General features: G+C 51.0%; 1 protein-coding gene across 1 annotated transcript in view; it reads right to left on the reverse strand.

The window, feature by feature from the left end:
• Positions 1-603: 603 nt before the first annotated feature.
• DAGLB (diacylglycerol lipase beta) overlaps positions 604-12,285 on the reverse strand; it is a 28,009-nt gene continuing 16,327 nt past the window's right edge. The window contains exons 8-16 of the mRNA XM_066342313.1: positions 10,878-10,961; positions 9,804-9,881; positions 6,708-6,788; positions 6,488-6,615; positions 5,488-5,556; positions 5,340-5,412; positions 3,696-3,946; positions 1,400-3,577; positions 604-916 (exon numbers count right to left, since the gene is read on the reverse strand). Of these exons, the coding sequence (XP_066198410.1) occupies positions 3,382-3,577; positions 3,696-3,946; positions 5,340-5,412; positions 5,488-5,556; positions 6,488-6,615; positions 6,708-6,788; positions 9,804-9,881; positions 10,878-10,961 (960 nt within the window). The 3' untranslated portion in view covers positions 604-916; positions 1,400-3,381. The remainder of the gene's footprint in view (positions 917-1,399; positions 3,578-3,695; positions 3,947-5,339; positions 5,413-5,487; positions 5,557-6,487; positions 6,616-6,707; positions 6,789-9,803; positions 9,882-10,877; positions 10,962-12,285) is intronic.

Raw genomic sequence — 12,285 nt, forward strand, 5'->3', positions numbered from 1 at the left:
CCTATGGCTCTTACTGTCCTGTCCTTTCTGGAGCCTGAAATTGTGCTATAAATAGTTTATACTAGAATCCATTTTCTCAATACGATTTTTTATTGCTTTGAAGATTGAGTCTCTTTCTCACCAAAGATAAATATGCTGTTTAAAGACCCAGTAGTTCTAAAGGTTTGCTACAGAAATAGCAGTCTTCTGCTCTTAAACCCTCCCAGAAGCAACTACTTTTGAATTCTAATTTTTGATGCTTATCTCCACGTCTAACTCATACACTTTTTTATTTACTAGATCAGCGGCTTATTATAAAAGGTTATCTAGAACTTGGCCTGATGGAAGAGCTGCGGGGGCAAGAATGGTGAACGGCTGTGGGTGTCCATGCCTCCCAGGGCCACGCTCCCCAGGTCTTCCTGAGGCCACCCACCTGGAGGCTCTCGGGGCCCAGGCCCTTGGTATGCTTATTGGGGTTGGTGCTGTTGAGTGTGTGTTATTATATGAATACACACACATATAATACACTACACAGCCGAGCAATAACAGACCTTATTTTCCTAAAGTCTCAGGATCCTCTGAGCACCATATTTCTCCGATGTGTTGGTCTTTTATTGCCTGCACCCTACTTTTTTTTTTTTTGCGCAAGAGAGAAGATGGGAAGGGAAAGAGATGAGAAGCATCAACTCATATTTGTGTGACTTCAGTTGCTCATTGATTGCTTCTCATACGTGCCTTGACCGAGGGACTCCAGCCAAGCCAGCAACCGTGGGATCGTGCTGATGATCCGGTGCTCAAACTGGTGATCTCAGGGTTTCGAACTTGGGAACTAAGCATCCCGGGTCGATGCTCCATCCACCTCGCCACCAGTGGTCAGGCTCCACTCCTTTTTTTCATTTATTGACTCATGTCAATGAAGAGCTTCTCCCAGAGGTTCCTGAAAAGTGTAGGAATTCTGTTTTTGAGCCCTTACAGCAGGGGTAGTCAACCTTTTTATACCTACCGCCCACTTTTGTATCTCTGTTAGTAGTAACATTTTCTAACCGCCCACCGGTTCCACAGTAACGGTGATTTATAAAGTAGGGAAGTAACTTTATAAAATTTATAAAGCAGAGTCACAGCAAGTTAAAGCATATAATAATAATTACTTACCAAGTACTTTAGGTCGGATTTTTGCTAAGTTTGGCAGAATAAGTCTTTATAAAACAACTTACTATAGTTAAATCTATCTTCCCCCCCCACCCTCCCAAAAAAAAATCTATTTATACTTTGGTTGCTCCTCTACCGCCCATCATGAAAGCTGGAATGCCCACTAGTGGGCGGTAGGGACCGGGTTGACTACCACTGCCTTACAGCTTTGAAAGGAACTTCATTCTACCCTGATGCACTGGCTGGGTCTGCAATTCCAGGTTGGAACTACCTTGCCTTTAGGTTTCTGGAGGCCGTTCTCCCACCGTCTCCCCTGGCCATTGCCATTGCGTGGGGCCCCCAGTCCCAGTCCGAGGGGCTTGCCCTTGCTCTCCATGGCCCGGGCATGTCTTCATCCCTGTGCTCCGAGTCCTGCACCTGGAAACGCACGGCTCCCGTCACTCGGGTATCCGTTTCTGCTGACGGCAGCATCTTTCATGCTTTTCTAACTTCTGGGGTGTTTTTTTCTTTACCATCTTTCAGCATTGTAGATCAGTTCTGTGGGTGCAGCTCTTTATGCTGTTCCCTACTTGTAGCTGGGGTAGTTTGAGACTTCTCCCACACCTGTTTCTCTTGGTCCCTCTGTCCCTTGTCCCTCAAGTGTCTGGCAGTCCTTGGCTCGTGCTTCAGGGCCGAGAACGTCAGCAGCACTGCAAACAGCACAGAGCCGAGTCACAGCAGGGCAGTGCTGGTGAAAGTGTGCCTGAGACCTCGGACCTTTGTGCCTCGAATGTACAGGAATTATAGACAAACTTGTAGCAGTTGAGCATTACTGTGGCATTTCTAGCGAAGTTTGTTTTTTGTTTTTAGTAAAGAGAGGGAGAAGAGGGGAGGAGGGAGGAGCAGGAGGTGGTCAACTCCCCTCTGTGCCTGGACCGGGCAAACCCGGGGTTTTGAATGGCTGACCTCAGTGTTCCAGGTCGGTGCTTTGTCCGCTAAACCACCACAGGTTGCGAAATTTTAAAAGTGGCCCTGTGCAGGTGTCCAGAAACTCGGGCGGTCTGGCAGTGCCACCTGAGGGGCCCTGCGGGGAGGCGGCACTAGTGGTCAGATTTCCCTGGTGATTTTTTCCTTGAAGGTTCGAGGAGCCGAGTGGGAGGAGGTGAGGAATGCCCTGCTCTGCCCTGTGCTGGTGTCCAGCCCCCTGCCCCCGGGGAAACCGAGCCAGGTTTCTTCCGGCTCTCTAGTGACCCTCACCTCGGCTAGTCTCCCTGTGCCCTCCCGTGCCTAGTGCAGGGGTCCGGGCGGTACAGCAGCTCTTCCGTTTACCCTCAGACTTTTAACTGTCCCGTCTCTTCCTCGTCCTTATGGGCTCATGCTCTTTAAGGAAATCCCTGGATCGTCCTTTTCTGGGCTTTGTGTGCTGGGCTGAATACAGCCTTCACTCTGCAGCCACATGGCCAAAGACACATAAGACTTGTTTGCAATGTACAGAAAATGATCCACTTAAGAGATGATCACTGTAAAAGCACCCCGTATGCCAGACCTTCCTGGAAGCATCCAGTAGGAGAGCCCATCCCTGTACAGACACCAGTGACACATGTAAATGCTTTATTTTTTAACGGCTTCAATCCATGGTCAACTCCAAGAGCAAGGAGGATGGATGCACATCACTGAGTGCTGATGAGACAGGCGGATCTTGTAAACGAGGAATGGGCTGCGGCCCGAAGGGCAGGAGCGTCTCCACTCACCTTCCTGACCTGTTTTTGTCTCGATTCCCGTTGCAGTTCAGGGCTAACCCTTAGTGGCAGCCGGAGCAAAGCCCAGCTGAGGACGGTTTCGTAGCCAGGAAAATCCAGTTTGCTAAATGAACTATCTGAACGGAGACAAACCAAGACCCCGCTAGTGAGAAGTGGCGCGAGGGGTAGGAGTCTACAGACCCATGAGGGCAGTGAACCTGGCTGTGGGTCCCAGCCGTGCCCGGGCTGTTCTCGGGCGCCCAGGAATCCACGGGGAAAGGCCCTCCGTGAGGCCTGGCGCACGCTCGGTCTGAGTCCCGTCACCTCTGCTCCCCTGACTCCTGGTGCTCTGACACTGTGATCGAGATTATTTCTCTATTTCTCAGATCGTTTAGTCATTCAGACAGCTCTCAAGTTCGGTGCCTGTCCAGTTCCCATGGGTGCACCGGCATCATGGGATTCACTCGGCCGTCAAGTCATTTTAAGAACAACAGTGCAAGTCCGAGTCCACCGTGGAAGTTTCCAGGGGCTTTGGTTACACCACATCCACATTAGAGCCTCGTGGGGCGGGGCAGGAAATGCAGACGGCCCTGTCGGACACCACACTGTCCAAGGCTCTCATCAGGATGTCTGGCATGTGGTCTGTTAGCATCTTTGGGCCAATGAGTATTTTGCTGAATTCTGATTCATGTGACCACTTTGCAGTATACTGAGCAGTATAACAGGAAAACCTGAAAAAGAAAAAAGTCATTTAGCGAAGCATCGTTCTGAGTTGAACTCCACGCACATTTCTTTTCCTGGTGGTGAATGGCTTGAGCCACGTCAGGGCCCCCGCCGCCCACGTCTCACCTCCCGGAAGTGCCTTCTTCCTCCAGATGGATGATTCTGCCAGGCGGGTAGAGAGGGGGGTACTTGGTGGGGGACTCCAGGGGGGAGTCACTGGAGAAGCTGTACGGCGGGGACCTGTGTGTCAGCAGACTCTGCTCCCCGAGGAGAGGCTGGGTCAGGTCTCGGTGCTCGCCCCCGTCCAGCTCTGTGGGAAGGTCATCCGGGTTCCCTCCAAACAGCTCATACCAGCACCCGTGCAGCAGGATCTGGTACTAAGGGCGAGACCCAGGAAGGCAGCGTTCCCGTTACTCAGGCCCTCGTGGTCACCGCACAGATCTGGGACCTGTGGGCTCGTGCTGAGTGGCAGCCACTTCAGAGCTTGGACAAACGTCTAGCTGTCTTGTTTCTAAGTCCTGGATCTTAGGAGTGTGGAGATCGGTGGGACTAAACTCAGGCGTCTCTTGGGCAAAGAAGCCAAAACACTAGAAGCAATATTTAAAAACCAAATCATGCAGATTTTGAGGGAAAGATATCCTTAATTTTTTTCAGATAACTCTAAAAACCAGTTTTACTCTTCCCTTAAAGATATTAGATACTAATATTTTTAAATAGCTGATAAGAAAGTTTACTCTAAATTTTTAATATTTTTTTTCTGACCAGCAACAAAAGAAGTCAGAAAATAAAGGTTAAAAAGAGATCTAAACAAAACCCATTCTTGTATGTTTTTGGTCAGAGCTCCTTGTTACTTAACCCCTGCCCTCAGGTCATACCTCCAAGAATTATTTTTTTTTATTATTTATTTATTTTTTCATTTTTCTGAAGCTGGAAACGGGGAGAGACAGTCAGACTCCCGCATGCGCCCGACCGGGATCCATCCGGCACGCCCACCAGGGGGCGACGCTCTGCCCACCAGGGGGCGATAATCTGCCCATCCTGGGCGTCGCCATGTTGCGACCAGAGCCACTCTAGCGCCTGAGGCAGAGGCCACAGAACCATCCCCAGCGCCCGGGCCATCTTTGCTCCAATGGAGCCTTGGCTGCGGGAGGGGAAGAGAGAGACAGAGAGGAAAGTGCGGCGGAGGGGTGGAGAAGCAAATGGGCGCTTCTCCTGTGTGCCCTGGCCGGGAATCGAACCCGGGTCCTCCGCACGCTAGGCCGACGCTCTACCGCTGAGCCAACCGGCCAGGGCCTCCAAGAATTATTTTTAAGCCTGCCTACATTTTTTAAACTTTTCAATACCTGATGGATAGATAGCTCTATTGGCATATAAAATTTTATGTCACCATTTTTAATGGCTGCATAATATTCCACAGGACAGTTATACCATTTCACTTTAAACTCTGTGGCAGCCTGACTTTCTAAGCTTTGGGACCAAAGGCATTGGAATACTGTTGGTCACAAGACAGGGCTAAGAGGTATGACGGCAAATCACTTAACTGGAACGGGATGATTCTACTGTAGTATTCTCTAGCTGGGTATTTTATGTGCTTAATTTAGCCATCTGCTTTCTTAGAGATCATCTGTGGGACACCGGACAAGTCTTACAGCAGTGGCAGCAGCTGCCCTGGCTAAGAGGCTCTGAACTTAGGAAAATCCCCCTGCACCCACAGACAGCCTCGTGGGGAGACCCAGACTCCCGCAGGTCCCCTGACAGGGCACACGTTACCTTGGGCTTGTTACAGTGGGCAATCACTCGCAAGATTCTCTTCTTCAGATCTTCCAAGTTAGTGACACTTAACCTGTTAACAATCAGATGGAGGCTTAGTGCTGTCTTTTCAGCTCCACCAACCCCAGATGCAGCCTCCAGCACTCACCTGGGAATCACATCCTTGCCCAGGACTAGTGACACAGTGAAGTTCTTCGAGTATTCATAAAGGGATTTGCTGAAATTTCAAGAAAAACATTTTTATTTCTCTACCTTAACTTGATAATATGCACCCACATGTTCAGTGCAGCATTATTGACAGTAGCCAAGATAATCCAAACAGCCTAAGTGTCCATCGATGAATGAGTGGATAAGGAAATGTGGTGTGTGTGTGTGTGTGTGTCTCTGCAGACACCCTCAGACACCCTGCAGACACACACACAATGAAATATTATTCAGCCACAAAAAATAATGAAATCTTGGGAGTATGTGAGATCTTGCTTCCCAGCATATGTCATCAGTTTGGCTCAAACTCTTATAAAATTTTTCTATAAAAAAAGGAAGGAAGGAAAGAGAAAAAGAAAGAAGGAAAAATCTTGCTGCTTCAAACAATATGGTTGGGCCTTGAGGGCACTGTGTTAAGTGAAATAATGCAGAGAAAGACAAATACCATACGATCGCACTAATATGTGGAATAAAAAAAAAGCTTACAGAGAGAGGACTGGTGGTTGCCCCGCGGAGGGCGAAATGGACAAAGGGAATCAAAGGGTAGAAACTTTAGTTATAAAAGAAATACGCAACCACAGTTAATACTGTATTGTGTATTTGAAGGTTGCTAAGAGTACTCAAGAGTTCTCATCCCAAAAGTGTGTGGTGACAGATGTTAATTAGACCTATCATGGTGATCATTTTGCTATATACAAAAATATTAGATCATTATGTTGTACACCCAAAATGAATAAAATGCGTGTCACTGGGCATTATATCTTCAGGAAATCAAAGCCACGGTCAGGTAGACCTAGGAAAGACTGTTCAGTCTTTCTTCAGCTAACGAGCACAGTACTTGAAAACAAAACTTGTGAGGGTGGAAAAGGAAATGACCGGCAACAACCCGGTCTTCAGCACCAACTCGCCCGCAGCGCCTTGTGACAGGGTGAGGACCCCAGTACCTGAGCAGCCCCCGGGGCGGGGAGAAGGCGTAGCATCGGACTTGCGGGTGGGAGTGTCTCAGCATGATGGCCAGCAGGGCGGCGGCCCCCGCGCCCAGGCTGTGCCCCACGACCACCAGCCGGTACTCCTGGAGGACAGAGGGAGGAGGGGGAGAGGGTCAAGGAACCAAACAGCGAATGACAGAGGAGATGAGAGGAAAGAGAAAAATGACAATCTCACAGGAGCAATGCTGAAGGCCTGGCTCAAGATCCCGTCGCTGACGAGTCGGCGGTACACGTATCTGGCAGCCTGAGAAATCCCCTAAAAAGGCAGACAAAGGAAATGACTAGTGATGGTCAGAGGAGGCAGGTTCCATCACGACGGATGGCGGGGCTACATGGCATACTTATGGGTGACTCTGTCTTTCCAATAAGAGAAGTGTCTGGTGCGGCGGCCACGCCCACTGCACTGGCCCGACCCGGCACCTGGTGGAGACTGGCGTGTCAGTGGGGGCTCAGCAGGTAGTGCCGTGAACCAGCGGGTGACGTGGGGAACACCGTTCCTCGTCAGTGAGTGTTTCCACACGGTGTTTTCTGTTGCTGTGCAGTCATGTGTTACCATGTGAGTGTACCACACTTGAGTCCAGCCAAGTCTCTATGGTTGGTCAGATTTAATCAGATGACTGAGGTTGCAAAATGAGGTTAGAATAAAGTTCGGAATCAATGACACTGATTAAGCATCCACTGTTCCTGCACATGCAAAACTTAGACCAGCAGAATTGAGTTTTAGGGAGGTTGGGCTTTGATTTAATTTCAAAAAGTAAAACGTAAAGCTTCCTAATAAATACAGCTTTCTTGAAAGTGAAGCCCTTCTAACAGGAGAGGCCAGGCTATCAAGTATATTTTCGAAGTGCTTCCTCCATGACAAGATAGCCTGGCCTGAGGAAGGAGAAGTTCTGTGCACGATGGAGGCTGGCTGACCCTCTCTGAAGCTCCTGAGATTTCTGATTCAGTAATTCTGTGACTCTGAGTAGAATGCTGATCCTGGCCTCAGAAGAGAAACCAAGAGAAGGCGTGAAGGGTTTACCATTTGGGGTACAATCTGATGGCACTTCGTGACAAACCACCCAGTTCTCCTCTACTCCCTCCCACGATGCAGTGCAGTCAACTTCCTTCCACCGTGTACTGGGCACCTATCACATGTCTGGTTCTCAGCAGTCAGAGCCAAACGACTTGTGTCTCCCTGGCAGTGCCTCCCACAGACAGAATGCCAAGACCGTTTTCAGTCGCAGGGCTTTCAACTCCAGTTACTGTGGACAGTATCGAAGCCAAGAGCAGAGGACAGTTCATGCCCTTCTGCCTGGAGCAGCTGTCTCCCTGGCCAGGGGGCAAAAGCTGTTGGGCTGAGACATCCCTGGAGGCGGCCTCGGCTGATAGAGCCTGTCCCTAAGGGTCACAGCTGTGGCTACACAAATCCTTTACCTGTGGGTCAATCCTGTAGGAACCAAGCCACAACCAAGCCCAGCAGGCTGGTTGTTAAAAAAAATTTTCATACCCACCTAGTAATAGTTAAACAGGACTCTTGTGAATTGAGACATAAAGGAATAGCTAAAGGGTCAAGGGGAAAAAATCACATTCCTAGGACTGCCAGGCTTCTATCTGGTGACAGAGAGAGCCTCCACTCCGCCTCCTCACTGGACACTGTCCAGGCGGGACACTGCGGTGCAGTGACCAGCAGGTGCACTCCTGCTGCAACACATACTTGTAAAAAAGGTAAGCATTTTCTTTTAAAAAATGATTACTACAAGTCGATGTTTCTCTCCCTCCTTCTCTAAAATCAATCAATCAATAAAATTACAAAGAATAAACAATGACGACTACAGAAGTCATACATGTTTTAGTGAAAGAACATGCCTGTGCTGTTTGTACATGGCATGTGTTCTGAACTACAACACACATGACTTTTGTAGAACAGCACGAGCCACTGCCCTCCGCCCCTGCTGCACTGACTGACATCATCTCGGACTTCCCCACGAGTGTTAAAACCCCCTGCCCTGCAACCTCTGGTCACCAGGGAGAAGCCCACAGAAGCCACAGAGGACGCCGCCCACACCCAGAGCGCGGCCTTCACTAAGAGAAGGGAAGTGCGGGCGTGGAGAAGCGGGGACTCGCACACACGGCTGGTGGGCTGTAAAGTGGGGCTGCTGCTGGAAAACTGCGGTTTCCTCAAAAAGTTAAACATAGAAATGACCAGCAGTTCCCCTCTGAGTCCACCCAAAAGAAATGAAAGCAGCGACTCGAACAGATGTCCGGACACCCACGTTCACAGCAACATTATTCACAGTGGTTGGAATGTGGGCATCACTCAATGTCCATCCTCGAGTGCACGGGTAAGCCAGAGGGGCGATGGGATGTCATCAGCCTTAACAAGGAAGGGAATTCTGACACCTACAATGTGGATGGGACCTCGAGAACATGATGCTGTGAGAAACAAGTCCTAAAGGGGCACATATGGCCTGACCAGGCGGTGGCGCAGTGGATGGAATGTCGGACAGGGACGCAGAGGACCCAGGTTCAAGGTTGCCAGCTTGAGTGTGGAGTCGCTGGCTCGAGCCAGGGGTCACTCACTCTGCTGTAGCCCTCCCAGTCAAGACATATGAGAAAGCAATCAGTGAACAATTAAGGAACTGCAATGAAGAATTGATGCTTCTCATCTCTTTCCCTTCCTGTCTGTCCCTATCTGTCAAAAAAATTTTAAAAAGGATACCTATGGTACGATCCCTCTCACAGGGGTCCACTAGAACAGCCACATTCCTAGAGACAGACAGCGGTTACCAGGGGCTGGGGAAGGGGAGAGTGTTCCGTGGCACAGAGTATGCTTGGGATGATGACAAGCTCTGGCTATAGACAGTGGTGATGGATACACAGCCTTCTGAATGTGTTAAAGAACAGGGAACAGCACACGAGAAAGCGCTGTTGGCATCTGCGCTCGGGACTGAGCTGAGGGTATCTTTCCCACTGTGAACACGCAGTCCTTTAATTACAAGGGAATAAAACATTTGACTGGGGTTCAAATGCCGACTCTGATACTTATTCCAACAACCGTGAGGCTTCTGGCAAGTCACTCAATTGCTTCAAACCTGCTTCTTTCTCTTAAAAATACTGAAACCCACGCCACCTGACGGGCTGTGAGAACAAAAGCCCTCGGCGTGTCCGGCGTGTGGCGCAGAGCAACCATCTGCTACAGGGTTTGACTTAATAGGAGATTCAGAGTCGGAAACATTTGACCCCTGTCACCCTACAGAACCCTCCAGACCACAGGCCCCAGGGCTCCTACCTTGTGTGCCAAGCAGTCCTGCACCTCACACTCTAAGTCGAGGGGCTCGCTCTCCGCTGACAGGTCCGTGAGGATGTCCTATGAAAGAGCATTGGAAGAAGAGGCCGTCAGCTGGGGTGAGCCAGGCATGTGGCTCTGAGGCTGGGCGGGTGGGTCCCTCTGAGGGACAGCAGGGCTGGCAGCCTCCTGGGCCAGACTGAACTCAGGAGAAAACCAGGCGGCCAGGTACCCCCTGCGAGACCTGTGACATGACCGGCTCTGGGCCAGCCATGAACAGTGGGAGGGGAGCCCGGGACCCATTGATGAACACCCTGTGTTCTCCGTCACCGCACACAGGTACCACACATCTAAGTATCACAACCATCTGTGAGCCCTGTACTGGGGCTCAGTCAACAGCTCACTGAAAAGCAAGGGAGGGTAAGAGACCCATCAGATGGAGCTGATGCAGGCGAGGCTTCCTGGAGGAGGTGACAGTTGGGCCAGTGCTTGAAGGAAAATCTCACTTTCAGGAAGAAGATAGGCAGCACTTTTTTATTTTTTGTAACTTTATTCATTTTAGGGAGGGAGGAAGGAAGGGGTGGGGGAGGAAGAGAGAAACAGAAACTGATCTGTTCCTGTATGTGCTCTGACCAGGGATCAAACCCACAGTCTCTGTACTGGGATGATGCTCAAACCAACCAAGCTATCGGCCAGGGTGACAGGCAGCGCTTACTAGCCCCTTCCGGCGCTGGGAATAGAAAACCTGAGGGGAGGGTCACTTGGGTTGGGGCCTGCCCAGGTACATCGGGGGGTCAAGCGGGCACCCCTGCAGGAGCTCCTCAAGCACAGAATCCCACCCCATGACAGCCACGTTTCTGCCATTTCCCAATTAGAAGGAAATAACTTCATCTGTTCTGCAAAGGGAGCGTTTCACAAGCCTGGATTCACTTCCTCCTTTCCCGCCCGGTGTTTTCCCACCTCTGCTGTGGGAACTAATGACTACTTTCCCCAGTGCCGACTCAGAAGGGTCTCCAGGCACCTGCGCCTTGCTGACTCGCGCCCCCTGGTTCCGGGGCCTGATGTCGGGCTCCTCACCTGCAGAGACATGGTCCCTCTCACAGCCACCACGACGGACTCTTTCCTGTGGTCCAGAGCCACTATGAAGGGAAGCTCGTAGACCTGCGGGAGACAGAAGTGGGCGGGAAGACTAAGTAAGAACACACACGTCACAGTGAGGCCAACTGCCCTGATTCTCTGCACACGAACATGACAGGCTGTCAGGAACCATGCCGTAGTTCATGTGAACAAGTCCCTCTGCTCTCCGCTCCCGCCCCCCCACGTGCTGCATGGCTGCCAGGGCCCCAGTCTAACTGGGCCGCCCTCGCTACAGCCTGGCATCAGCAGGGTCAGTGGGTAAGTCCTGTTCTGTGCTGACCAACTAGAAGTCTCTCTGGGTGCTGTGTGCCAATGACTCACTCTGGGTTACCACTGCCCTGTTACCTCGGCGGGCAGGCCCAGAGCCCCCACTCCGTCAGTGTGAGCAGGTACAGGCACACGTCACTTTATTTCGTTTTTTTTTTTTTTTTTTTATAGAGACAGAGAGTCAGAGGGAGGGATAGATAAGGTAAGACAGGAACAGAGAAATGAGAAGCATCAATCATTAGTTTTTGTTGCGACACCTTAGTTGTTCATTGATTGCTTCTCATATGTTCCTTGACTGGGGGGCTACAGCAGACTGAGTAACCCCTTGCTCGAGCCAGTGACCTTGGGTCCAAGCTGGTGAGCCTTGCTCAAACCAGATGAGCCCGCGCTCAAGCTGACGACCTCGGGGTCTCGAACCTGGGTCCTTCCGCATCCCAGTCCGACGCTCTATCCACTGCGCCACCACCTGGCCAGGTGGCACAGGTCACTTTCATCCAGCTTCCAGCACAGGTAAAGCCGGAACTCCAGGCTCCTGCCGTCCAGCCCAGTCCTGCACGGACACTGGGAGCGTGCCCAGTTCTCTAGGTGTGTGTCATCATCCAGAGGGTATAACGGACCGAGCCCTGCGGGCTGGAGCAGACACAAAATGACCAGCTCACAGACGGCGACGGGTCGGTGACAGCGGCACTGTGAGGACCACACCGGCTGACGGTGAATGGTGACGGATGTGGAGCAAGCAGAAAAAAAATCACCGCCGATCATTTCCCTGGTTTCTACGGGAGAGGAGCACCGCGACCCTGTGGGGGCTCCTGGAAAGAGCTCCCAGGACAGTCACAAACCCTCCAAAACATGACCGTCTGTACGATTCCTCAGCTCTTTCTGGTCTTACTGCTCAGGTGAGGCCAGCGCAGGGCTGCAGAGACCCAGGGAGGGCATTAGAATGACACTGCCGCTGGGCTCACCCAGATGCACTGATTTCACAGGGACACCACGTGACCTGGGCATCGGGGTTTCTGTAAACTCCTCAGGTGAGTCTGAGATGCAGTGCTGTGGGCGCTGCCGGGCTGGAGAGCATGACGCC

This window comes from Saccopteryx leptura, chromosome 6 (assembly GCF_036850995.1).
Source record: "Saccopteryx leptura isolate mSacLep1 chromosome 6, mSacLep1_pri_phased_curated, whole genome shotgun sequence".
NCBI lineage: Eukaryota > Metazoa > Chordata > Mammalia > Chiroptera > Emballonuridae > Saccopteryx > Saccopteryx leptura.